This window comes from Abrus precatorius, unplaced genomic scaffold, assembly GCF_003935025.1.
Source record: "Abrus precatorius isolate BTA unplaced genomic scaffold, Abrus_2018 Scaffold11, whole genome shotgun sequence".
Taxonomy (NCBI): domain Eukaryota; kingdom Viridiplantae; phylum Streptophyta; class Magnoliopsida; order Fabales; family Fabaceae; genus Abrus; species Abrus precatorius.
In genome coordinates this window covers 24,256,778-24,284,164 of record NW_020874303.1, presented here as the reverse complement: position 1 = coordinate 24,284,164, position 27,387 = coordinate 24,256,778, and the positions used below count along the sequence as shown (strand labels likewise).

At 33.2% G+C, this 27,387-nt stretch overlaps 4 protein-coding genes across 12 annotated transcripts; all 4 read left to right on the top strand.

The window, feature by feature from the left end:
* Positions 1 to 128: 128 nt before the first annotated feature.
* On the top strand, positions 129 to 407 carry LOC113856671 (CLAVATA3/ESR (CLE)-related protein 5-like). The gene has a single exon (XM_027488624.1). The coding sequence runs from the start codon at positions 129 to 131 to the stop codon at positions 405 to 407; it is 279 nt and encodes a 92-aa protein (XP_027344425.1).
* A 4,203-nt stretch (positions 408 to 4,610) lies between these two features.
* On the top strand, positions 4,611 to 17,513 carry LOC113855316 (transcription factor GTE4). 9 transcript variants are annotated; one of them, XM_027486908.1, is made up of 6 exons: positions 4,735 to 4,928; positions 5,116 to 6,989; positions 7,073 to 7,118; positions 7,199 to 7,312; positions 7,436 to 7,508; positions 8,868 to 9,492. In XM_027486908.1, the coding sequence occupies exons 2-5, from the start codon at positions 5,193 to 5,195 to the stop codon at positions 7,492 to 7,494; spliced, it is 2,016 nt and encodes a 671-aa protein (XP_027342709.1). In that variant the 5' UTR covers positions 4,735 to 4,928; positions 5,116 to 5,192; the 3' UTR covers positions 7,495 to 7,508; positions 8,868 to 9,492. The 9 variants fall into 9 exon arrangements, 5 of the variants coding, with proteins under 5 accessions (XP_027342707.1, XP_027342705.1, XP_027342709.1 ...); XM_027486905.1 differs by lacking the exons at positions 7,073 to 7,118; positions 7,199 to 7,312; positions 7,436 to 7,508; positions 8,868 to 9,492 and adding exons at positions 12,837 to 14,505; positions 14,589 to 14,634; positions 14,715 to 14,828; positions 14,959 to 15,031; positions 16,686 to 17,167 and having other exon boundaries at positions 4,750 to 5,329; XR_003502842.1 differs by lacking the exons at positions 4,735 to 4,928; positions 5,116 to 6,989; positions 7,073 to 7,118; ... (1 more) ...; positions 7,436 to 7,508; positions 8,868 to 9,492 and adding exons at positions 12,368 to 14,505; positions 14,589 to 14,634; positions 14,715 to 14,828; ... (1 more) ...; positions 16,686 to 16,822; positions 17,026 to 17,513.
* Positions 17,514 to 17,877: 364 nt separating this feature from the next.
* Positions 17,878 to 23,024, top strand: LOC113854873 (uncharacterized protein HI_0077). The gene is made up of 7 exons (XM_027486159.1): positions 17,878 to 18,334; positions 20,465 to 20,706; positions 20,778 to 20,874; positions 21,558 to 21,741; positions 21,837 to 21,918; positions 22,061 to 22,133; positions 22,453 to 23,024. The coding sequence occupies exons 1-7, from the start codon at positions 17,948 to 17,950 to the stop codon at positions 22,522 to 22,524; spliced, it is 1,137 nt and encodes a 378-aa protein (XP_027341960.1). The 5' UTR covers positions 17,878 to 17,947; the 3' UTR covers positions 22,525 to 23,024.
* Positions 23,025 to 23,666: 642 nt separating this feature from the next.
* On the top strand, positions 23,667 to 24,509 carry LOC113856280. Its single transcript, XM_027488032.1, has 2 exons — positions 23,667 to 23,968; positions 24,140 to 24,509. Exons 1-2 carry the CDS (start codon positions 23,859 to 23,861, stop codon positions 24,261 to 24,263), a joined length of 234 nt encoding a protein of 77 aa, XP_027343833.1. The 5' UTR covers positions 23,667 to 23,858; the 3' UTR covers positions 24,264 to 24,509.
* The last annotated feature ends 2,878 nt before the right edge of the window (positions 24,510 to 27,387 follow it).

The following is a 27,387-nucleotide window of genomic DNA, read 5'->3' as shown; positions in this document are numbered from 1 at the left end:
TGCCTATATATAAATAAAGCCTTATAGTCAGCTTCCACACTACTTTCATCTACTATCTCCTAGCTCAAGCTTAGTAATTGCCACTTTTTAGCATCTTGTTTAATCAATTCATACATTAATTTCGCGGCATGGCGAATGCAACAGTAGCTCGAGTGTCGATACTTGTAGTACTAATCATCCTCTTCACTTCCTTCTTCATGACTTTGCAAGCTCGTAATCTCCAAGGCCACCCAAATATTCATGAAAATGCAGGTAGCACTCATCGCCTTTTTCACAAACTAAGTTTTGATCTATCAAAGCATTTGCATGTTCAAGACGATGATGTCCCTCACAAGGATGGAAATGAACATAGACTCACACCAGAGGGGCCTGATCCTCATCATAATGCAACACCACCAAGAAATTAAAGTACCTTTTAATTTCTCCCCCTATTTGAACTTCGTAGTGCTATCAAATAAACCTATTTGCTTTCAAAACCCTGTGTTTTGGAGCACATGTAGGTGGAGTATGGATCATTGTTGTTTCTGTTATTTGTCTGTCTGTAGTATGGATAATGTTCTCTTTTTTGTATGCTCTTTCCTCCCTTTGTCCTTTAATTTTCCTTTTCCGTTGTTAGAGAAGTTAAGTGAAGAGGCTAAGGGTCAGAATTTCATGTAGTATGGCACAATATTTCTATTGCAATGATATATATAACTTTTTCTCAGTTATATGACACTATTTTTAATTATCATTTTCTAATCCATCTCCGTGGATATATATTATATAACATCTTTTCCCTGCAAAATTCAATCTCAAGCATAAATGCTCATTGTAAAAATTATATATACAATTAAAGAGACCACTGATTCTAGTCCAGTTTTTTCCTGATGGCTGATTTCTCCTATAATAACAAGAGCAAAAAATTCTATGGACACCAAACGGGAACCCTGTAGTTTTCCCACATTTTAAAGTGCTGTTTGTGACATGAACGAAGATAAAAAAAATATATAATAAAATATAAAAGTACACATAAGTGCTTAAAAATGTTGTCGAAATAATGTAACTCTTGTCATTAATACATAATGCTCAAAAAGGAGGCCGCTGAAGCATGCACAAAAAGCTTCCAAGAATTAAGTACTAGTCGCGTAGGAAAATGAGTTTTCGTACCAATTGAACAAACTTTGGTACCTCGTTATCTTGAATATAAGTTCTGTTTGCCGATTAAAAAAAAAGTATCAGAAGAAACACTTTGGTGGTATCACGCATGTATATGTTTACAGAAACTTATTCTAGAAACTTTCACATGTTCTATATAATATTCAAGGTCAAAATTTATGAAATATAATCCTTATCTTTTGTTAGTAGCACAATCTATTATATGTGCGCCTTTATGAATGGGTGTGAGAGACTTAGTTACTAAAATTTAAAATTTGAGTGAGATATTTATTAAAACAATATTGACTCGACTCATGATTTGTATATATGCTCTTTTATTTGTTTTTACCTCAACATGTTTTGACATTCTCCTCTTGATTTTGCCCAATTATAATCTGTCTTTTTATCTTTAGTCTTGAAGATGACGATGAATGTTATACTTATTATTTATTAAAAAATATATTTATAGTGAATATTTATTTGATGAGTATGGATTTAGATCATAGACAAATATCTATAAAGTTTAAAAAATAGCCTAACAATACTTACATCAAATAACATGAAAAAACTATTTTTCAAATAAATAATTTACAATATTTTAAAATATGGTCATTGTATATTAGCATGCTTAAAACATAAGACTAAGAAAAGCAAGCAACAACCTATTCTCTGTCTAATTATTAGGATAGTGCTTCAAATTAATGGGTAACAACTCAAAAGGATGAAAGGAAATAGTGTAAAATTTTCTTTAACAACTTGAAGAATTAATGAGTCTAGTTTAAAATTCAAGTAACAACTCAATTCTAAATCTTCTTCGGTTCAGCTTGAATTCTTGCATTCTCACTCCTCCCCTAGCAGGTATATATATGAATGTAATCTTAATTCATTATCTTAATGTATGATCGATAAAGGAGTCGGGTACTCTTTGTACTTGCTTAGTATTTTTTTGCTATAAAACAATGGCAATATGAAAGTATATATAAGCAACGTAAAAGTGAAAAACCAGTACATATCAATTCCATATTATGAAGCATTAGATAATTTGGTTTCAAAGTATTAGGTATTACAATGTACACGTTGATTATCGTACATCCATCTTAACACTTTATTTAGTGGTGGTTGTTACGTAAAAGAAAAGTAAAAAATTGAATATTTGGTAAGCTTAAAAGAAAATAAAGAGGTATTTCTTTTTGTCAAGATATGGAGTAAACTGTACTTAATGTGAGCTAATTGATTCTATTCCACTTTCAAATCTATCTCTTTAGTATTTAATACATAGCATTTAGCATATACTGTATGTTTTTCGACGTTAAGATTTGCATGATCCCTGAACGAAGAAGGCAAAAATAGTATTCAAAGTCAACGTAGATTATTTGATGATCTTTATTCTCTACACCTTGTATGAGTTAAGTGTTGGTCAAATCGAGCATAAACGTGCACGTCAATTGCTTTGGAAGAACATCAGTAGATGTATTATCATATGTAATAATTCATCGTTAATTTCAATTCTGGTAGTGAGTTACAGTTAACTTAGTAAAGTTATTTTTCAGTTTTTTCTTCTCATTGTTGATCAACTTGATGAGCTTGCATATATATTGGACCATCCATCTGTATCGTCGTATATTCTGTTCACAATATTCATTGAGCATTATACGTACAATTGTAAATTCTTTTATGTTCTTGGTAAGAAGGTGTACAAAATCTTACACATATAATAACCAGTTTAGTGTATAGTTTATTTATAGTGCAATCCCTGATTACCCCTTCTCCCTCCCCTCCCTTTTTTTTTATTCAAAACCCATATTTTGAATGATTATTCCTTATTCATTCACTTTTTATTGCTTAAAATAAGTATGTGTGTAAGTTACAATTTGAGTTTTCTTAAAATACATTAAACAAATAGTTTATTATCATACTTCAACTAAAAAAAAAGTTGATTTGTATTAACCTTTATAATTATTACGGTACATTTACTTATATTTTAGGAAAAAAAATGTTAAGAAGTGATGACTATAACTTTTTAATAATACAAAAAAACATAACTTACTAAAATATTTTCTAAAAAATATGTTAGTAGTAGTTTGAAGCGTGATTGAAGTTTTGCTGTACCCAAGGCTTATTTTATTTAAGTTATGAGTGGTGTTAGTTTGGTCAAAGTTATCAGTTTATTTTAGCGTTTCAACAATGTTTTTTAGGTCATGGGTTTCAACAATGATACTTTAGATAATAAAGTTAAAAAAATTATTATTGGACTACAGCTTGACTTTATTTTACGATTAGGCAAAGATTAATATTTACTGTGCTACAAAATTATTTTAATGTATAAAAAAACGCTTTTAATATTAGTAAAAATAATATATTAAAAACTTTAAAAATTATTTAATATTTGCCTTTTAAGTAATTTAAATTAATTAATAAAATATATAAATGAATTTCCTTGAAACACTCCTTAAATTGGTTAGTCATAACTAAGCCCCGTTGGAAATTACCTTTCTTTCTTTCTTTTTTAACAGAAAATAAGAAATTAGTATTCTGTCAAAAGTAACTTTTTTACTATGCCAATAAAAGGCCTAAAAGAAACAGATGCTTTTCTGAATAAAGAACAAATTTGTTTTCTTTTTCAATCACGAATAGTTGAATTGATCCAAACAAATTAATAGCACTCAGTGTTTTTTGTTTTATCCATTTATATCAATTTATTATACAATTGAAGGTCGCCTTTTATGGCTGCTCTCGACCTGCTTTTAATACCACGATTACTCCAAATTATATCCATTAATAAAAATAAAAAGTGTTAAAGATAAACTCATAAAAAAATTTCTTCATTAAAAATTATAATTTAATATTTTTCTCTTAAAATAATTTTAATTCTTTAAAATTATACTCAATATTTTTATATTGATACATTTAACAAATTATGTTTACTAGTTTCTTATCTAGTATTTCTTACTTTTAAAATAAGTAATTATAAAATCGTAACACGATTATTTTACTTTACTTTATTTGAAATATGAAACATTATTCATTAACTTTACAATAAAAGTTCACCTTTAAATTTAAGGCTCTGTTCTCCCAACTCCCCTGTGCTACAATAACTTGAACATAAATTTTCACCAAATTATATCCATCAATCAAATTTATTTATTTTTGTTCATTCAATCAATCAATTATACAATCTAGTCTATGAATTACAGCATTCGAAAGTGGGCTACATGTTCAATTCAAAATAATATTGGGCTTCGATCTACAACACAGGCCCATGGAAGACCAATCCAAAGGTCCAAAAAAAATTCAAGTGTACACTCCAACCGCCACGCCGGCGCGTGCTAATTCCTTCCGGGGACTCATCTGCGCCAGAGGACCTCCGAACATGCGAGTACACATCACGCGCGACACCTACGCCTACGCAAACTTTTCAAATTTTCGGAAACGAAACCTCGCGCCACAAAAGCCTCTCTCCCTTGCTGGGCCGCGTCACCAACACAAGCCTCTCTTCTTGTCTCCTTATTGGAGCGTGAGGAACACGCTCGAATGAATCGAGTGAGTCCGCGTCCCCAAAATTTGGTGCTATAATGCTTCCCGGAGAAGACCCTGTGGTTCACCCCCAGACGCGTCACCACTCACTCACCCCGGTCCACGGTTCCACACACGAGCCTCCGTTGCCGTACACCTGTGACGCGATAAGAGGATATCCCGTTTATATACATATAGAGAGAGAAAATCACCGATTGTTCTAGAGAGAGAAACTCCGTCTCAGACACACAGAGAAACTGCGAGATCTGATCGGAACTAAGGTAACTATACTCCAAACCCTACTCTCTCTGCTTCGCCAACCTAACTTTCCTTTCATCTTTTACGCACTTGTCCTCTCCGTCGATTCGTGTTAATTTTCGGGATTTCACCGTTAAAAAGCCCTAAAGCTTCGAGGTTATTCTTATTCGTGTGAGATTCGTTTTTTTTTTCTCGACCGTAAAACCCTAGGGTTGGAGTCTAGGGTTTGGAATTGGTGTTCGGTGAAGATTGAAGGTTGAGGGAAAAATAATTAGGGTTTTGGATGTATGGCTTCGGGGCCTATAGTTGGAGATGATGAAGCAAGAGAGAAAAAGAGATACACAGAGAGCAAAGTATACACCAGAAAGGCCTTTAAAGGTCCCAAGAACAAAGGTAACGTGTTGAACGCCGTTCCTCTTCCTCCTCTTCCTCCTCCTCCTCCTCCTCCCCCCTCCGCCGCTCCTTCCATCACAACTACTACCAACGGCGACAACGCTACCGCCACTGTTGCTTCCACCACTGACAACAATAAGGATAACAGCACTGTCGAGAATGGTAACGATGGGGTCAAGGATAATGGAAATAACGTCTCGGTTCAGCCGCCGGCTCCGGTGACGGTACTGGAGGACGGGAATTCAGCTCGGCCGCAAGAGAATTCGAGTTTGGAAGTGCTTTCCGATGACACTTGTAGCCTGAACCGTCGGCAGGATGAGCCTTCGAGTCTCCATGTTGAGCAGGACAATAGTCCAGGCATCCGAGACTCCTCTCCGGGGAACTGTGCTCCGGAGCAGGGGGTGGAGAATCGTGTTAAGATTAGCTTGGCTACGCGGTCAAAGCAGGAGATGCGGGAGCTTAGGAGAAAGCTTGAGAGCGAGCTTGACATGGTGAGAAATTTGGTGAATAGGATTGAAGAGAAGCAGGGGCTGGTTCATGGGTTTGGTAATTCAAGTATATTAGTGGAGCATAGGATTGATAATGGGGATGGAGCTAAGTGTCCTCACTCGGAGGTAGCGTCGATTGCACTTTCACGGGAGCCCACCCGGCCTTTGAATCAGTTAAGTGTATCGGTCTTGGAGAACAGCCAAGGAGTCAGTGAAATTGTTGAGAAGGAGAAGCGGACGCCCAAGGCAAACCAGTTCTATCGCAACTCTGAGTTCTTGCTAGCAAAAGATAAGTTTCCGCCTGCGGAGAGTAACAAGAAGTCAAAATTGAATGGGAAGAAGCATGGTGCAGGAGAAATGGGACATGGACATGGCATGGGATCCAAGCTTTTAAAGAGTTGTAGCTCATTGCTTGAAAAGTTGATGAAACACAAGCATGGTTGGGTGTTTAATGCTCCAGTTGATGTTGAGGGTCTTGGTTTGCATGATTATTTTACCATCATCACGCATCCAATGGACTTGGGTACTGTGAAGTCAAGGCTGAACCAGAATTGGTACAAATCACCCAAGGAGTTCGCAGAGGATGTGAGACTCACATTTCGGAATGCCATGACTTATAATCCTAAAGGGCAAGATGTTCATGTAATGGCAGAGCAGCTATCAAAGTTATTTGAGGATAGATGGGCTATAATAGAGTCAAATTACAATCGTGAAATGAGATATGGCCTAGATTATGGGCCAGCTATCCCTACACCTTCACCTCTGTCTAGAAAGGCTCCTGCATTTCGCCCCCCACCTATTGATATGAGATGGATTTTAGATAGATCAGAATCAATGACGCAACCTCCAAAAATCCTGAGCATTACTCCTTCCTCTCGAACCCCTGCACCAAAAAAGCCCAAGGCAAAAGATCCTCATAAAAGAGACATGACATATGAGGAAAAGCAAAAACTTAGCACAAATCTTCAGAGTCTACCTTCTGAGAAGCTAGATGCAATTGTACAGATCATTAAGAAGAGAAATTCGGCACTTTCCCAACATGATGATGAAATTGAAGTGGACATCGATAGTGTGGATGCTGAGACTCTCTGGGAGCTTGACAGATTTGTGACCAACTATAAGAAAAGTTTGAGCAAAAACAAGAGGAAGGCTGAACTTGCTATTCAAGCTAGAGCACGAGCTGAGCAGAATGCCCAACTGAAGGTAAAGTTTTCAATCTTAACTTCCAATAGTTCTTTGGCAAACAATCATTGCTAAATGCGTTTCTTTTTTCATGCTTTCTGTAGAGCCAGCTGCCAGTTATGGTAGAGGTTCAGAAAGAAACACAAACAGGTAATTTTTTGTAGTGATGTGAATGTCGATCTCAATTATTGAATTGATTGAAGTATCTAATGTGCTTTGTTGTTGAGCAGATGAGAGAAATGTTCCCTCATCCATGCCTGTAGAAGGGCAAATTCAAGTCGATAATGGGAGTAAGACAAGTAGTTCAAGCAGTTCAAGCAGCGATTCTGGCTCTTCTTCAAGTGGTACTTTAATTAAATCTTTGGTTTTGAAATATCTTACATATTGTTCATTTTCATGCATGTTCCCCACTGCTTATCATTTCAATCACACCACTTCTGAGTTTTATTGTTTTTTGTATTTTATAGATTCTGATAGTGATAGTTCCTCTTCATCTGGTTCTGATGCTGGGTCTCAAAGAACATGAATACATTCTGTCAGGTAGGATAGCAATATCCAAAGATTTATTTCGCTTTTTGTCTGGTATGCTTTTGGCATCATGCGTTTTGTACTAACTGTTCTAAATATTTCGTGTGACACAAATCTTTCAAGATGATTTTTCTTTAACTATCATGATTCGGTTGCTCATAAATGTACATACTGGCATATCATGGATGTATGGTTGAGTGCATTTCTGGTGCCCCATACTTGTTTTTGGCATTTACTGTTTACTTACCCATTTGAGCTGAATTTATCTTCATATGGAAATATACAAAATTAAGACAATCATATGTTACAGGTTCAATAATTATTCAATTTAAAATTGAATGCTGTGTCCAGTGGTTAGTTTTGGAATGTAGCGTTGCCTTTAGAAAGACACCTTGCGTTTTATGCAGTTTTAGCAGGAAATATGTCATTTTTTATTAATTTGATATGTATTCATTTACTGTTATCTTCTCTTTTGTTAGTTCTTAGTTGTTAAAATGGTAGATGTGTACCTTTTTGCAGGACTGCATTTTCTTTATTGCCTTGTCCTTTTATATTCACTCTACTTGTAGAAAGCACGTTGTATTGGCAAAGCCTATGCCTTATCCATTTAAGAAGTGCTGATGTTTCATTTTTCTGGTTATGGTTAATTGTGCTAGGAATTGTGACAGTGGCTTCTGTTAAAATGCTTTCTTCTGTCTCTGATCCCTCAAAACTGAGCTTTCTAAACTGGTGTGTGTGTGAATCTTCATTGTCACATGCTTATAGAGGTGCAAGACTGTTGTTCATTGTAGGTGTATTTAGTGATTTAATTGTAAAGTGATTAGTGGAAGATTGCATTGTCAATATATACCTCCAGACTTTAAACTAGTAATATCTGCCTGAAAATATTTGAAGCATGTTGAATTGGAACATAAATATTGGTAGTGTGAAAAGGCATGTTTGCTTTCGTACCGCATGATTCTATAAAAGTAGTTTGGTCTCTGGAACTATCTGATTAGGAACTGTTATGAATGTGGAATTTAAGGTTTCTTGAATGGTACTACATTGTTTTGTAAATTGATTTTTTCTTTTTCATTTTATTCTTGGTTGTGTTACAGTTCCCGATAGCATTATCCTCACATTGTGCTGTATTGGAGCTTGTACTGTATGATATTGTGCTATATTGATTTGGAAATTCTGGTTTCTGTCTGCTTATTACTATTTGTTTTTTCTTTATGATGATTTCCTTTGCTTAACTTGTTATATTACATGTCAAATTAGATAACAGCTGTTGGATGAGTGAACATTTCTCTCAGACTGTCTGATTATACTGTTCATTAAAATGAACGAACTAATTCTAACTTCTTACCCATTGTTTTTTCATTGTGGCAGATCTCAGAAATTAGATTAGATAGTGATGCGATGCTTGCCTTGTTGGTATTTTCACGCTTCCAGATGTTGGCTCTTAATTTAGCATTTGATCATACAGGGAGCATTCTCAAGGCCGCGTGTGACCTACTGATACAGTATGGGATCTTTTCGTCTCGTCTGTTGGATCTTTTGCACGGTTGCTATTCATGGCCTTATTTGTGATAACACAAATTCGTGTAAAATATTTGGTAGAATGTGATGATAGTTAGATAGTTTTGCGTAGCAGTGTACATTGCTAACTACTGCTACTCTCCTTTAGCTCCATTGATGACTTGTTCTTATTTTGTGCTGGCTGATTCGGAATTCTTGTATTTTACAAAGATAATCTGTAGGATATGTTTTTTAACGATTACTAGGAGATATGCCTTTAACTCTTCCATTATTGGACTGGAAACAGCACGTTCTAACAGATCTCATACCTGGCATTCATTTGCCGTGCACTGTAGTTTATTTCCTCATTGACCAATGTTAATATGTGATCTCAGATATTATATCTGTACAAGAAGATTGTGTTAAGTTTTTCCCGACCATTAGACAGGAAAAGTTCAAACTGTATATGATATGACAAAATATTTAGTTTATGTTTCAGAACAGTCAGTTTTGAAAAATAATTACTTTTTTTTAATAGTAAAAGCTGGAAAAAAAAAACGTTGTTTTAAAATAAAGTTGAATTGAATATGCAATAGAACAGTCCAAAGATAATTTGTTTTTTAAATTTCTTAGTCAGTATTTTGATGTTTTTAGATAAGTTACATGATGTGGGGCTGTTTTGAGAGATGAAACATTTAAGAAGAATTAAAACCATAAGAATAAGCACTATAATCCCAAGCGGCCCTCTTCTTTCAGGTTTCGTGGGCTGCTCTAGATTATGGAATTGGTTGGAGGGAGAGTTCGGAGAATGGGGTTGCTTTTTGCAAATAAAATAAAATAAATCACACTTTAATGTTTTTTAATATTTTTCTCCAAAATATTCTCTATAATAATAATAATAATAATCTTGATTGGTTTTTTTATTTCAAATTTATTCTGGAATTAAAACTCTAAATTATATTTAAAATCAACTTTAAGAAATTAAATTTCGAAAGCTTGTATAAAAAAAAAAAATACTTCTAGAACCTTAATTATGGAAACATTCATAAAAATTATTAATTTTTAAAATGTGAAATTTTTAATTTAAAATATAATTTATGAAAACCTAGTTTTAGAAATTATTTTTTAAAAAAATGTAGAATTCTAATTTTAAAAACTTATTTCCAAAAATAATTAATAATGTCAAAAATATTTTTTGGAAGTGTAAAATTTTAATTTATGAAGCTTATTTCTGAAAAAATTTAATATATTTATGAATTAGTTTTTAGAAATATAAAAACATAATTCCAAATTTATTTTAGAAATAATTAATTTTTAAAAGTTAATTTTTGAAGTATGAAAATATAATTTTATATATTGATTTTTAAAATTTTAAAGTTTTAAATTTTAGAAACATGTTTATAGAATAGTGTTAATTTTGATATGCTAATGAAGGCCAATGAATATGCTATTTTTAATGATAATTTAAAAATTTTATATATATTTTATAGTATTTGAAAAGTAACTGATACTTAAAATATGATCCAGATGAGTGATGAAATCGCAATGAAGCTCAAAACAAGATGCGATAGATGTAAAAGTGAAAATCTAAAAAAGAAGTTATTCTGAAATCTAAAAACACAATAATAATTTAACAACTGTTTGATGTGAGAAGCCCATAGTCTACACTCCAACTCCTAGTATTACATTTGTATCATTAAAATAAATTTAAATTTAAATAAATATAAAAAAATAAATTATATGAATATTTTAAAAATATTAGTTTAAAAGAGCAATTAGTTTAATTATTAATAATAAATATTTATTATATTAAATAATAAATAATACTACATACTTTATATTTAAAAATAAATTCCAAAATAAATAAATTGAAACTGAATTAAATTTTCTAATGGTAAATAATTAAATATAAAATAAATTAATGCCATAATTATGAAAATAATTAAATCCTAAAAATACTCTTTTAGTGTTATTTCTAAAAATTCTCTTTTAAACATTAAGGCTTTTATTTTTCATGCAGAGGTATATTATCATCTTTTGTTATAAACATAATCTATTACGTGGGTCCTTATTTATCAGTGTGAGAGGGTGAAATAGTGGAATTTCAGCTTAAATAAATATTTATATAAAAAGATGTCACGACTATTTGGACTCACAGCTTGCTTATATGTCCTTTTATTTGCTTTTAATTCAACAACATTTTCAACACTCCCAAAGTTTAATTAATGTTGTCCAGTTGTAATTTGTCTTTGATCTTTAGTCCTAAGATGATTATAACTCATATACTTGTTGGGTATCTTGAAAGGTACCTCTAGGTTGAATACCTTTTTGATGAATTTAAATTCAAATAATATAAACTTTCACCTAAGAATTTCACGCCATTTAACAATTGCCAAAAGAAACCATCAAATGATTGACTGTGTAATACATGCTAAATGGACAACTTTTGTTTTACATATAATAAAACAAATCAAAACTAGGAATTGTATTTTTCATAGATTATAGGTCACAATTTATGCAGCACGTTTTTTGTTTTTAGTTATGAATAAATTTAGGTTAACGTTGGTACTTAATAATTAATAATATTATTTTTTCTTATAGAAAATGTAATTTTTACATGAACACTTGCCAATATTTATATTACAATTGTGAAAATATTAACAGTAAGAAATTATTAAATTTTTATATTGTATGAATATGAAAACTTAAAAATCGTATTCGATAACACAAGCACATTGAAAAGTAAGAAATCAAGAAAAAATTCATACATTCGAATTTAGGAAAAAAAGGAAGCACCCTTTGAGACAAGGTCATTAATAAGAAAAGTTAAAAGTTAATACTTTATAACGGTAGTTGAAACTTTGTACTAAGCTAAGTAGCTTAATTCTCCTATCAAATAAGATTTCTATTTTTTCCACTTCAAAAGAATGAAAACAAAGCAACATCTTCGTTAAGAAGAATATATTATTTCTTATTCTTAGAATGAATACTGAAAATAAATGTGACTTGCTCGACTTAAATTTAGATTTTGTTAATTTTAACTTTAAAGATTGAAAATAAAGAATTATTAATAATAAAATTTTATTAAAAAAATATTTATTGTATTTTTATAATTCAATATAATAATTATATATTTTTTAATAAAAATTTTCTATTTATATACTTAGCTCTTAACAAAACCCTTTTAATTTTTCCTCATATGTTATCGTTGACAATATTTGTTGTATAAAATATGTGATTGGAACTAAATTCATATCAAGCGTTTAGGAATTATTTTATTTATTTAAATTAATAAATTGAGTTAAAATAAATCCCGTGCTAGCACGGGTTCCGTAGTAGTATATATATGTAGAGAGAGAAAATCCGCGAGATTTCTAGAGAGAGAAAGTCCATCGTGGAGAGAGAAAGAGAAAGAGAAAGTGCAAGATCTGATCGGAACCAAGGTAACGAAGCTCGAAACCCTATTCTCTGTGCTTCGCAAACTTAGAACCTCGCTTTCTTCTCTTACGCTCTGTCGTTCTGCGTCGAATTCGTGTTGGTATTTGGGATTTGACCGGGAAAAGCCCTAGGAGATCGAGGTTATTCTTCTCCGTGTGAGATTCGTTTTTTTTTTGGCGACCGTAAAACCCTAGGGTTGGATTCTAGGGTTTGGAATTGGTGTTCGGTGAAAGTTTAAGGTTGAGGGACAAAGGACTAGGGTCTTGGATGTATGGCTTCGGGGCCTATAGTTGGAGATGATGAAGCAAGGGAGAAGAAGAGATACACAGAGAGCAAAGTATACACCAGAAAAGCCTTTAAAGGTCCAAAAAACAAAGGTAACGTGTTGAACGCCGTTCCTCTTCCTCCTCCTCCCTCCGCCGCTCCTTCCACCGCAACTACTACCAACGGTAACGGCGACAACGCTACCGCCACCGTCGCTGCCGCCACTGACAACAACAAGGATAACAGCACTGTCGAGAATGGTAACGATGGGGCCAAGGACAATGGTATTAACGTCTCGGTTCAGTCGCTGGCTCCGGTGACGGTACCGGAGGATGGTAATTCAGCTCAGCCGCAAGAAAATTCGAGGTTGCTAGAGAATTCCAGATTGGAAGCGCTTTCGGATGACACTTCTAGCCTGAATCGGCCTCAGGATGAACCTTCGAGCCTCCATGTTGAGCAGGACAATGGCCCAGGCATGCGAGACTCGTCTCCGGGGAACTGTGCTCCGAAGCAGGGGCTGGATAATCGTGTTAAGATTAGCTTGGCTACGCGGTCAAAGCAGGAGATGCGGGAGCTAAGGAGAAGGCTCGAGAGCGAGCTTTACACGGTTAGAAATTTGGTGAATAGAATTGAAGAGAAGCAGGGGTTGAGTGGTGGGTATGGTAATTCAAGTATGTTGGTGGATCATAGGATTGACAATGAGGGGGGAATTGAGTGTCCTCCATCGGAGGTAGTGTCTGGTGCTGTTCCACGAGAGCCCACCAGGTCTTTGCATAAGTTAAGTTTATCGGTCTTAGAGAACAGTCAAGGGGTTGGCGAAATTGTTGAGAAGGAGAAGCGGACGCCCAAGGCAAACCAGTTCTATCGCAACTCTGAGTTTTTGCTAGCGAAAGATAAGTTTCCGCCTGCGGAGAGTAACAAGAAGTCAAAATTGAATGGGAAAAAGCATGGTGCAGGAGAAATGGGACATGGACATGGCATGGGATCCAAGCTTTTAAAGAGTTGCAGTTCATTGCTTGAAAAGCTGATGAAACACAAGCATGGTTGGGTGTTTAATGCTCCAGTTGATGTTGAGGGTCTTGGTTTGCATGATTATTTTACCATCATCACGCATCCAATGGACTTGGGTACTGTGAAGTCAAGGCTGAACCAGAATTGGTACAAATCACCCAAGGAGTTCGCAGAGGATGTGAGACTCACATTTCGGAATGCCATGACTTATAATCCTAAAGGGCAAGATGTTCATGTAATGGCAGAGCAGCTATCAAAGTTATTTGAGGATAGATGGGCTATAATAGAGTCAAATTACAATCGTGAAATGAGATATGGCCTAGATTATGGGCCAGCTATCCCTACACCTTCACCTCTGTCTAGAAAGGCTCCTGCATTTCGCCCCCCACCTATTGATATGAGATGGATTTTAGATAGATCAGAATCAATGACGCAACCTCCAAAAATCCTGAGCATTACTCCTTCCTCTCGAACCCCTGCACCAAAAAAGCCCAAGGCAAAAGATCCTCATAAAAGAGACATGACATATGAGGAAAAGCAAAAACTTAGCACAAATCTTCAGAGTCTACCTTCTGAGAAGCTAGATGCAATTGTACAGATCATTAAGAAGAGAAATTCGGCACTTTCCCAACATGATGATGAAATTGAAGTGGACATCGATAGTGTGGATGCTGAGACTCTCTGGGAGCTTGACAGATTTGTGACCAACTATAAGAAAAGTTTGAGCAAAAACAAGAGGAAGGCTGAACTTGCTATTCAAGCTAGAGCACGAGCTGAGCAGAATGCCCAACTGAAGGTAAAGTTTTCAATCTTAACTTCCAATAGTTCTTTGGCAAACAATCATTGCTAAATGCGTTTCTTTTTTCATGCTTTCTGTAGAGCCAGCTGCCAGTTATGGTAGAGGTTCAGAAAGAAACACAAGCAGGTAATTTTTAATAATGATGTTAACGTGGATCTTGATTATTGAAATGATTGAAGTATCTTATCGGCTTTGTTGTTGAGCAGATGAAAGAAATGTTCCCTCATCCATCCCTGTAGAAGGGCAAATTCAAGTCGATAATGGGAGTAAGACAAGTAGTTCAAGCAGTTCTACCAGTGATTCTGGCTCTTCTTCAAGTGGTACTTTGATGAACTGTTTTGTTAAAGATATATCATACTAATTATTCATTTTTTTACGCATGTTTACTTTCTTCTTATCATTTGAATCAATGTTTGTCTGATTTTTATGGGGTTTTTTTTCTTGTGACAGATTCTGATAGTGATAGTTCCTCTTCGTCTGGTTCTGATGCTGGGTCTCAAAGAACATGATTATGTTCTGTCAGGTAGGACCACAATCTCCAAAGATTTATTTCAGTATATGCTCTCCTTATTTTCTGGTATGCTTCTGGCATCATACTTTTTTTACTTATTGTCTTAATTACATCAAGCGACATAGATATCTTTCAGGATGATTTTTTGTTAACTATCATGATTGTGTTGCTCATCAATGAACAATACTGGTATACCATAGATTTGTGGTTGAAGTCCATTTCTGGTGCTCCATGCTTGTTATTAGGGTTTACTTATCCATTCGAGCTGAATATGTGTGCACTTTTAAATATAATATTTTAAGGCGATAGTATGTTACAGGTTCAATAATTAAGATTCAATTTAAAATTGAATATTGTGGCCAGTTGTTAGTTTTGGAATGTAGTGTTTCTTTAGAAATCTTGCATTTCCTGCACTTTTAGCAGGAAATATTTGTGCCATTTTCTCTAAAATTTGACATCTATTCAATTGGTTATACGTTCTCTTTTGTTAGTTCTTAGTTGTTAAAGTGGTAGTGTTGCAGTAGTCTCTTTGAAGACACTTCCTTTTAAGGTCTCAAAAGTGAATCATATACCTTTCTGTAGGACTGCATTTTTCATTGGCTTATTCTTTTTTATTGGTAAAGCCTATACCTTTAAGATGTGTAGATGTTTAGATTTCCTGGTTATGGGTAATGTTTTGAGGAATTGTGATTTCTTCTAAAATGCTTTGTTCCATCTCACTGATCCCCTTTGACTTAGCTTTCTATACTGGTTTGTGTGTGTGTGTGTGTGTGTAAATTTTCATTGTGCCATGCTTTTGGAGGTGCAACACTATTGTCTTATGTAAGCGTATTTAGTGGTAAGATTAGAAGGTGATCAGTGGAAGATTGTGTATAGAGAGTTTAAACAAGTAATTTCTGGCTGAAAATATTTGAAGTATGTTGGAAAGTAAATATTGATAGTGTGAGAAGTCATGTTTGCTTTCTCACTTCATGATTCTCTAATAGTTATTTGGTCTCTGGAACTATTTGAGAAGGAACTGTTATGAATGTGGTATTGAACTTTTCTTGAGCGGTACTACATTGTATTATAAATTGATTTTTTTTTTCATTTTATTCTTTTGGTTGTATTGCAGTTCCTTGTTAACATTATCCTTACATTGTGCTATATTGGATTTTATACTATATGACTTTGTGTCATTGATTTGGAAATGATGGTTTCTGTATATTTATTACTATTTGTCTCTTTCTTAATGATGATTTGCTTTGCTTTGCTTAGGTTATTATATTACATGTCTAATTTTCATTTTTTATGTGTTTCAATATAAACTAGGGGAACAGAAATGCATTATTGTGGAGTTCCATTTCTTAAATATTCAATGACATTGTTGTCTTGCACTTTTTACTTGAGCCCCCAGAAGAAATAACAAATTCTAGGAACTTTCCTTGTGGACATTGCTCAGTATGCCATTGTAGGAACTAAATATGCAATAATTGTCTTGCCTTTTTATTTTTACAGTATAACTTGTGTAGTTATCCTTTTTTTTAAAGTATAATACTATGTGAATTGAACAAATCAAAATAACGTGTTCTTGCAGTTGATCAGACTGTCTGAATATATTGATCATAAAAATGTGAACTAATTCTAACTTTTTATCCATTGTTGTTTCATTTCATGTGTGTGGCAGATGTCAGATATTTAGATTAGATAGTGATGCGATGCTTGCCTAGTTGGTTTTTTCACGCTTACAGATAGATGTTGGATCTGAATTTAGCATTTGGTTATAAAGGGAGCATTCTCAAGGCCGCATGTGACCTACTGATGGTAGTATGGGATCTTTTCCTCTCATCTGTTGGAACTTTTGCACGGTTGCTATTGATGGCCTTATTTGTGATAACACAAATTCTTGTAAAATATTTGGTAGAATGTGATGATAGTTAGATAGTTTTCCGTAGCAGTGTACATTGCTAACTACTGCTACACCCATTAAGTTCCAATGATGACTTGTTTTTATTTTGTGCTGGCAGATTCGGGATTCTTGGTGTTTTACAAAGATAATCTGTAATTCCAAGTTCTTGAAGTCATTATTGGTTCACGTGAAATCTCATTTCGTATAATATATAGCATGGGTTGAGGGCGTCCGTTTGTTAGTAATGATATTGGGGCGTTAGGGGGGATGTTGCTTGTTTTTTATATTTAAGAAAGTTCATTTTGATCCCATGGTTTTGAGAGATCTGATCCTGAGCAATTCAGTTGTGCGTACAAGTTATATTGTCTTTTTCGGCTGTCCAATCAGGTGGTGGTTACTAGCAGTTTGTATAGTCAACAACACGTTAAGCTTTAGATTTTAGTTATGCATATAATATGATTAAGTTCATTTTATGATGTCTTAAGGTTAGACTTAAATCTTTCAAGGTCGCGCGAGCATTGTATTTTTTTTTTAAATTTGCCCAACCATGACACGCACACTTGTTTGCATTTAACTCCTGTTATTGGACTATAAACAGCAGGTGTGAACTGAACTCGTACTTGGCATTCGTTTGCTGTGCACTGCAGTATATTTTTCTCACTGACCAACGTTAATATGTGATCTAAGAAGATATTATATCTGATCTGTACAACAAAATTGCGTATCGTTTCTTTTTTTTTTTTTGCGAACATGAGACAGGAAAAGTGGAATGTATACGATAAGATGGGTTATTCGACGAAAAGAATATATTAAGCATATGTTTCGGAACAGTCAATTTTGAATATTAGTTAGTTTTCTTAGAAGTTAAAGATGATAGAAGAAATATTTTTTAAAAGTGAAAATTGAATTAAATATGCAATAAAACGGTTCATATATATATATATATCTGATTTTGTCCGAGAAAACATTTATGAAGAACTAAAAGAAGAAGAATAAGAATTACAAGCACCGAGCTTGAGGGTGTGATTTGACGAGTAGTTATGCAGCGTCTGAAACTTGAAGTGATGGTGGTAGCACTATCACCCTCACGCGGTTTTATCTTCCCTTCAAAGCCGAGGAGGTTCTCTTCTTCTTTCCAGGTATCGGCGTGGCCTGGTCTGGATGCATGGAGAGAGAGTCCTCTGAACGAGAATCGGAAGTGGGGAGGCCATGGTCCACAACCCGAACCCCTGTTCCAACTCCGTGAGTCTCCATTTGGGGATGCTTCCTCCTTGGCTGAGCTTGGTTCTATCGTTCTTTCCACCGGAGACCCTCTCACCAAGTCTCACCTCTCTCACATGGCTTACTCCACGTGGCGCCGCCTGCACCTTCCACTCGGCATTTCCAAACCCCCCTCTCGACCTGCCCGACCCGAAAAGCCCCACCTGGTTCGTGCTTTCTATCGCTTAGCACTTGTTTGTTTCTATTTCGCTTTGGCTTCTGATTGCAGATTATGTAATTAGCCTAATTACCCCATGCTTTTCTTTTTCAATTTACATTATAGGTGAATGTTGCTCATTTACGTTTTGTTTGGTTGAAGGAGGGGACGAATTTTTAATCCCTCTTGAGAAGGGAAGAGGGGAAGCAAAATCTTCCTTAATTAGAGAGGAGACAGTATTTTGAGAGTATTTAGAAGGACGAGAAAAAGTATTTAAAAATTTAAATAGAAGAAACTAAAATATCTTATCGTAAAATTAAAAACCTAAAATTAACTTCATATATTTTTTTCTCAACGAATTTCACTTTTATACCTTTTACTTCTTCACATCAAATAGTCTTATCTTTTTCCTCTTTTGAGATCAGCTAGTACCTTTCCTTCACATGGTATAAAAAAATATTTTGTGTTTTGCTTTAAACTTGATTTGAGTAATGGTATCTTTTAATGTTATGTGATTCATTTGAATGAATTACGCACAATTAGTGTTCAATTTTTTTTATTGTGTTAATCTTTTTTATTCTAATTTTATTGTGCGAAGTGTGATTTGAAATGTTTAATTTAGTCCTTTCCTTCTATCTTTTTTTTTTCAAATGTAAATTTAATTTATTGGGACTTACAAACGAGATAAGTTATGAAAATATTACATTTTAATCTATTTGGGATATAATAGAAACTTAATTATTTTTTCACTTCACCTCACGAATCAAACAAGACGAAGATATTTTCACTTTCCTCCCCTCTTATGAACTAAACGAAATAGCTAATAGTTTGTCTTTCCTTTTCTTCCCTCTTCTCCGTTAAAATCCCTCTCTTTCCCTTCCCTCGTGTTAATCAAACACTTAGTTGATGACCCAAATGTCACATCACAATCATAAATCCCAATTTGGAAATTTCACATTTTTAAAGGTTGTAATGTCTCTTTACAATAGTGTATTTATGTAATATATACAGGGTATGTTTAAAAACTCTTATACTTAATCTGAGTTTTTCATTTAACTTACATTAAATAGTTAGTGAAGTAATAAATTATAATCTGATAGATGTAAGTTAAATAAAAAGTTTAGATTGAATATAAGAGTTATATGTGTGTGTTATATATATATATTCATTTTATATTATCTGTTATATTGTACCTTGTGTCATATCAAATATTTAGTCTTCTAAGTTTTTTTTTTCCCTAACTTTATGTTTTATGCTGGCTGCCGAATGCCTAACACAATCCTCCTTCTTTATCCAGGCTTAGGACTGACTATTGGGTCATAGGCAGAGTTTAATGTTAAACTTGAGTTATGAAAGGGAACTTTAGAATCTAAAAGGATTTTGCTGAGTAGAAGTAAGCAAAGTACATGCATTGTAAGTTTAACAAAAAATAATATCTTATGCATTGAAAGTTAAACTAGGAGATGATATTGTACTACAAGTTCTCAATTTTAGATACTTGGGATCAATTATACAAAATGATGGAAAAATTAATGAAGATGTTAGTCACAGAATACAAGCTGAGTGATTAAAATGAAGAAAGACATCATGAGTTATTTATGATTGTAAAGTACCTATCAAGAAAAATTTATCATAGTGCAATACAGTAATCTATTTTACACGGTAATAAATTCTGGGCTGAGAAAAAAGGGAGAATGATAGAAATAAAAATACTAAGGTAGATGAGTGGATACATAAAAAAAGACAAGATACAATATGATAGTATACAAAAGAATATTAGAGTAGCACCTATAATGGAAAAAATGACTAAAAATCCTATAAGGTGATTTGGTTATGTGCAGAGAAGATTGTTGGAAGCGTTAATAAGTAGAGTAAATTGCATGACTATTAGTCCAATCGAGAGAGAGACCCAAAATAACTTTAATCTAAAGTTATTAAGAGAAACCTTTTGATTAACCAGATTTCTAATAATTTGGTTTTTAACCAGGTTCAATGACTTTGTGTGATTCATAGTGAGATAAGGCTTGGTTGATAGTGTTTTACAATGTAGTATGTGGGTTCCTGAAGATTTAATCTATTTCCTGGTTTTTGATTTGTCTTAATCATGTATGCAAAATGAAGTTGTTTTCTTTGACTTAAGGTTTCCCCTAAGGAAATTCCTGCTCCCAAGGACTCAGGTTTGCCTCTGAATGCTTATATGCTTCATAATCTGGCACATGTGGAGCTCAATGCAATTGATTTGGCATGGGATACAGTTGTTCGGTTTTCTCCCTACAGTGAAATTCTAGGGGAGGGCTTCTTTGCTGACTTTGCTCATGTTGCTGATGATGAGAGTCGCCACTTCTCTTGGTGTGCACAGAGGCTTGCTGAACTGGGTTTTAAGTAAGGGTAGTTGTTACTTCAATTTGTTGCTGATTCTAGTTAGTTATGCTGATTTTCTGCTTTCCAACTAGATATGGTGATATGCCAGCCCACAATTTGCTATGGAGTGAATGTGAGAAATCATCAGACAATGTAGCTGCACGACTAGCAATGATCCCGCTAGTCCAGGTATGTTTCACCCCCTCCTTTGGTCCTCCTTTTAAGTCTCAAGTAGAAGTTTTCCAGCTGGTCACGTGATTCTATTTTGGTGGTAGCAATAATGATTATGCAGCTGCTTTCCTGATTCTATTTCTTTTTTAGGATTTATATCACTTATAGAATATGTGATAAGTAGAATGGCTCATACTGATTAGGAAAGAAAATTATTTGATGCTTTGTATGCTGCTGATATGCATAGACGTCAGTGTCAATTTGAATAATCTTTTCACTTCTTTATGTGGGTACAAGTTGATGTTAGTGGTGCTGCTGGCTTATGATTTTCTTAAAACTTCCATGTAAATTTTAGAAGACTCTTTTCTATACAACCTAATTATGTAGGGCTTCTTATTCATCAACTTCTTGTTAAAGTTGATGATGATATGTTAGTTCCCAACCATCTTTTGCACTTCACTACTATAACTTTTCACAAGCTTACAGCAAAATGCCAGATGAATATGTTCAACATTATGTGAAGCTGATGTTCTAATGGCCTGATTGGTTTTTCAGTAAAAATCAATTCTTGCAAAATAAAAATAATCAATGTTAAAATCGATATGTAAGTTGTGTCAACCGTCAATTTTCTCCTCTCCAACTCTGTTAGGACAGCCAACATCAACACAAGCAAGCCATTTACATATTTATTTATCCTGTAGGAGGCTAGAGGACTGGATGCTGGGCCACGCCTAGTGCAAAAATTAGTTGGCTTTGGAGATAATAGGACATCGAAAATTGTGGCTAGAATTGCTGATGAGGAAGTAGCACATGTAGCAGTTGGTGTCTACTGGTTTGTCTTTGTTTGTCAAAAAATGGGTTGTGCCCCAGACTCCACTTTTAAAGGTTGGGAAGCCTGGTTAATATCAACTTATCTGTTCACATGGACCCATACTGAAGACATGCAAGCTTCAACATAAAATTTTTCTGTAACCATGCAGACTTACTAAAGGAATACAATGTGGAACTAAAGGGTCCCTTCAATTATTTGGCTCGAGAAGAAGCTGGCATACCCCGTGATTGGTAAGAAACTGTATATTGCGGGTTGTTTTCTTGGCCCTACCTACAATATTTCAGGCTTATACCAGTACAGCATAGCCGAAAATTTCCATCTTACTGCATTTGTATGAAAACAACATTTTGGTTGCTTCATACTCTCTTCTAGGTATGATAATGCATCATCTACAAGCAATCAGGACAAGAAAGACAAAGATGGCAAGAAAAAACAGCTCTCTGCCGTAAGTGACAATCACTTTGGCCATCCCTGTAATTTTTATTTTTTGACAAATGCTAACTAAGTTCGTTCTCCACGGGTATTGGTTAGGAATCAGAAGTCTCGAAACAAAAAAATAAAATCAGAAGTCTGAAGTTCTTTTAAAAATAACATTATAATACACTTCTTTCTGCAATTTTCAGTAAATCCTGACGTAGTTTTCAATAAAAATATTATATTTTTATTCCTTAATTAGTGCCCTTAATGACTACTAGATAGCAAAACTGTTTATATTTAGCTGTTCTTTTGGTTTAGTTTTGATGCATGTGGATGTGTTGTTATAGGTTTATGAGAGGTTGGCTTCCATCATTGCTATGGAAAGTGGGAATTCAAGTTTGACCAGACCACCTGAATGATCTTTGCAAACTGATAAGCAATCTGTGTCTTTCACTGGAAAGGTATGGACTGAGATTGGAACCTATCTCGACCGCCAAGAAGAAGGGATAAGGTTTCATACACCCGTTGGGTGATGCGATTCTTTTATTAGCAAAGTTGTCTGATTGCAAGTGCTTATGCAAAGTCTGAAGTTTCGATTGACCACGCGTTCACTATCAATGAGAAGCGTAAGCAAAAGGAGAAGGCAAAAATTGTTCTTTATATTGCGTACATGGGTCACTTGAGCTGTTAGTGTAGACACTGATGTAAATACACATTTTAATATTTGATGAATGCGTGTGATCATTAGAGGCATGGCGTAACGTTCAAGGGGAATGAAGTCAATGGTCATTGCTTAGCTTTTTAGATAGTGCGTGGAGGATAATGACAGACCTAATATTCTTTGTTAAGTTTATCATTTTATATCAAATTGTACTTATTTTCAATACACGATTATGTTTTAGAAGATTTCTGTTTTCTTACATTTGTACCAAAAATATTCTGAATCTGCAGGTCTTGGAATAAATTTCACACCCACCAATATACCCTACTCCCTTCCGTCTTATTAATTCTTTTCTTTCAACTAAATTATATGGATTTAAAGAAAAGTCTTCAGTGATAAGTTTAAGTACTTAAAAGTACCAAGTCTTTAAATATATATCAATTTTTTAAAATTTTAATATAATAAATATGTTGGTTTTAAATAATTTTATTTTTTTTAGGTATTTAAACTTAACTCTTAATGGTTTATCAAGAAGTTTTTTAATGTGTACATTAGTACATATTCAAATATATTAAATATTTTATTAAATACTTTTAGTTATTATAAGAATTATGTATTTAATCCATTTTATAATTTTGAGTAGATGTTTTTCTTTTTATTGCCAATTATTTTTAGACAAATTAAAAAGTTCAAGACTTAAGAATGATAATATATATTTAAAAGTCACAATAGATATGTCTAGCACTTTTCTAAAAATAATTAACTTATATTTTAATTATTTTAAAAAGATATTTTAATTTTTAAAAATATTTTCGCAATACCCAAATTAATTTTATTTTACAAACATCTAAAGAACAGATTCCAGGCATATGATAATTTTCCTTTCCTGGAAAACCCGTTACCTGCGGAACTAGGCTCATCTGTTGTCACTGTGTCCTATTTTGCTTTTGCTTAAAAGCCAGCAAACGTGTTTCTCTTCCCTTCCTAATAACAAAAAAGCCCCTTATTCTCTCTATCATTATTATCTCTCTCTATCTCACACCAAAAAGAAACACACACTAGAGATAGCTGCTACTATACAAATTCATCGAAATGTGCAATTCTGATGGTGATTGCAGACCCTTAGGTTTTCTCTTGGGCCTTCCCTTCGCCTTTCTCTCCCTCCTTCTCTCAATCGTTGGCCTTATTGTCTGGATCGTTGGGTAAGTTCATACCATGCACTTTGATCAATTTTCTAACGCATCTTCAACATGTAAAATTACCATGTAATTTTAATTTGATTTTGGTGTGATTTATTATTTTATGATATGGGTTGGGGTCTGATTGAATTAAAATATGAAAAAAATTAAAACTTTGGTTTATAATATTTGCAGGTTGCTTTTGACCTGCATATGTCCCTGCTGTTTGTGCTTAACGATAATAGTGGAGCTTGCTTTGGAGTTGATAAAGGCTCCTCTGCATGTTATGGAGTGGTTCACCTCTAAGATTCCTTGTTAGCTGTTGATTTTTCCAATTGTATCAGAAAGTTCTAGTCTTGTGTTTGGTTGGTGGCTTAGTGCTGGTTCCTTTAATCTCATCTTCTTTTTAATAATTTTTCCTTTTGGCTTCGGTGAGATTGAGAATTTTAAGATGACTTTATTCTTGATTTGTGTGGTTGCTGTTTATTCTGAAAATTGACAATTCATAGTAGATTGTTGTTTCTTACGCATATATTAATTATATCAATGAGTTTAGTTCGGTTTATTTTGGTCTATAATTATTTATCTTTGTCAGTTTGATGATTGTTTTGGCTCATGTTGATCTCTGATGTATTACTACTCAAAGCTAACACATTTTGTCTATGGAGTATCTGTGAAAAGTAGAACTATTAAGTGAAGTATCAAGAAGGACGAGTCATAATTAGGAAGGTTGGGTTCTTTTTCTTTTGTTCTCTTTTTATCGTCAAAGTCATTGTTCTCTTTTCAAGCCTTATTTCACTTAATTACTTTTTATGGACATTGACTTCTATGAATTTAATCGAAAGATTCAAATCTCACTTTAGTTAAATCAAGTTCACAAAAATTCATGTAATTTAAAAATTATTTGATACATCAACCAATCTTATTTTTATGTACATGTTTTCCAAAGTATAAGTATGTATGAGGTATAAAAATTCACACTTACAAAAATTTAATATATCAACTATTTGATATACATGATTATTCAGATAAATATCACATAATTCAATCATCATATTTTAAAAAGTTATTACGTGGAATAAATATTTAAGACGTATTCCTAGATTAAATGCATTCTTTCCCAGTTATTTTAGTAATTGTAATATTTAAGTTGTGGAAAATAATAAACACTACTCATCGATGGTTAGCTGCAATGTTTGGGAAAGATCCTTGGTTCGGAAGTTCTGTGCCTTCAGAGAAACTGAAAAAAAGACAAAAGAATACCAAAACAAAATCTAAAATATTATGAAGTTTCTAATTTCTAAATAACAATTAAATTTGCCATTACAAGTTGAGGTAAATAATGGAGATAATATTATAATAAAAACAACAAATTTTACTTTGCATTTTTTTTACATAAAAAATGGTGATGGAACAAGAAGGAGAGGATTATAATTTATTTGAGACAATTATTGATAGGTAAGGAGAGAGGGCATGTAAAGAAAATTTGGGCCACCACCAGGGTATCAAATTGTGCCCCAATAACACCCATGTGGACCCAAAAAAAATGAAATGCGCTGAACATCTATAACCAAAGCCCGTTTTTAACGACAAAAAATGGTGACAAAAACAAATAAAAAAATAAAGCCCTTTCGCATTCCGAGTTTGGGATTCATTTTTTTAAAAACTATTTGGTTAATGACAAAAAGAAATCTATTTGGATAGATATCGTTGTTCAAACCGTCATAAAAAAAATAAAAAGTCTAATAAATCATTAATAAAAAAAACTTTTCAATTTTTTTTAATAGTTTAATTTAATTTTCAATTCCTATTTTTAAAATTGAAATAAGTCAAATCACTAACATTTTAATCTTATATTAATTTTTCTATGATTTATGATTGTAGTTTAGACTAATTAGTATTTTATGATGAGATTCAATATCTTTAATTATTTTATTTCATAATTATTATAGATTTAATGAAGGTTTTTTTTTAATAAAAGAAATAATTATTATTAAAAAATTAACACAATTGAGATTGTGTTCATAATTTAATTAGTAAAATTTTATTTATTTATAAAATAAAAATTTGACAAGTTATATCTTTTAAAAATAAAAAATCAGAACAAAAATTAAAATAATTGATACAATTCAAACTGAAAAATATTAATTTAGATTAATTCAATTTTAATATTATTTTCAAATTAAGCTCAATCAAACCACAAACACATCTAATTATCTAGAGAGGGGACTAAAATGTTTCAACAATTGAAGTCACTTGACCCTAATAAAAAGATAATTTATTATATATTATAATACATCCATACATGGGTGCTGAATATGTTTGTATACCATGCATCAAAATATAATGAAATGTTTAGACTTGGTTACGTATTCATATAATTAAATCAACCACAATATCATAAGGAGATTACAAAGTTGAATTTCTGAGAGATTCTAATTATTCCGCTAGTTATTTTTTGTATATGATAAGGAATGTTTACTAAACCCATGAAATTCTCTTAATTTATCCCCAGTTCTCATACAATTATCACACCAACATTCTGGGCTCTTCCTTCTCTCATATACCTCTCAAACATTGTAAACAGTTGAAAACATATTTCCAACCTAAATGATTTTGTCAGCACTTTAAAAAAAAATCCACTCTATTTGTCAAACACGAAAATTAACCAACAATGGACATTTAAGAAATTCTGTACAGGAAACCAAAAGCTACCAAATCTAATCCATGACTATGCACTTTTTATCCTCTCACCTTTATCATCACAAATTGAATTTTGTATTTGATAATTTTCAATAAATTTTAACTAATAATTAAGAATATACTATTAAGATTCTTCTATTAAGATTTTTTTTAATGTTTAACAACACAAATTTAAAGACAAATCATTTTCCGTTTCTAAATCTATTATAATAATAGAAAAATCTATATTTAGAAACATGATTCTATTAATAATAGAACAAATGTATATTTAAAAACAGAATTAGTCTGTCTCTAATTTTGGTTTTTCTAGTGGTAAAATTTCACCTCAAAATTTTATTAGAGGGATCACCTTGCGTTTAAAAGGAAAAGAATAAAAGATCGTCTCAGTTTTGACAAATTGATGCTTAACACTGATTCCATTGTTTCTAGTTTGGATTCAGCTTGTTTTTTTCATTTGTCGAGAGAAAATGCTTCCTCAACATGATGTCACTATATAGAATGTTAAGAGAGTTTGTATTATGGTGATGGGCAATAATGCAATGTTTTATGAGACTTTACCAGCAATATCACAAAGATTTGGTGGGTATATAACAGGATTAAGATATATATTTGCCCAGGCACATTCGAACGTGCAGTCCCTTGAGCCTTTGGTTTTCCTAGCAAAATATATACTTTATATCTTGGCAGGTATAAGGGAGGACTCATGTAATGGATATTGATTTAAGAGCATAAATTAATCT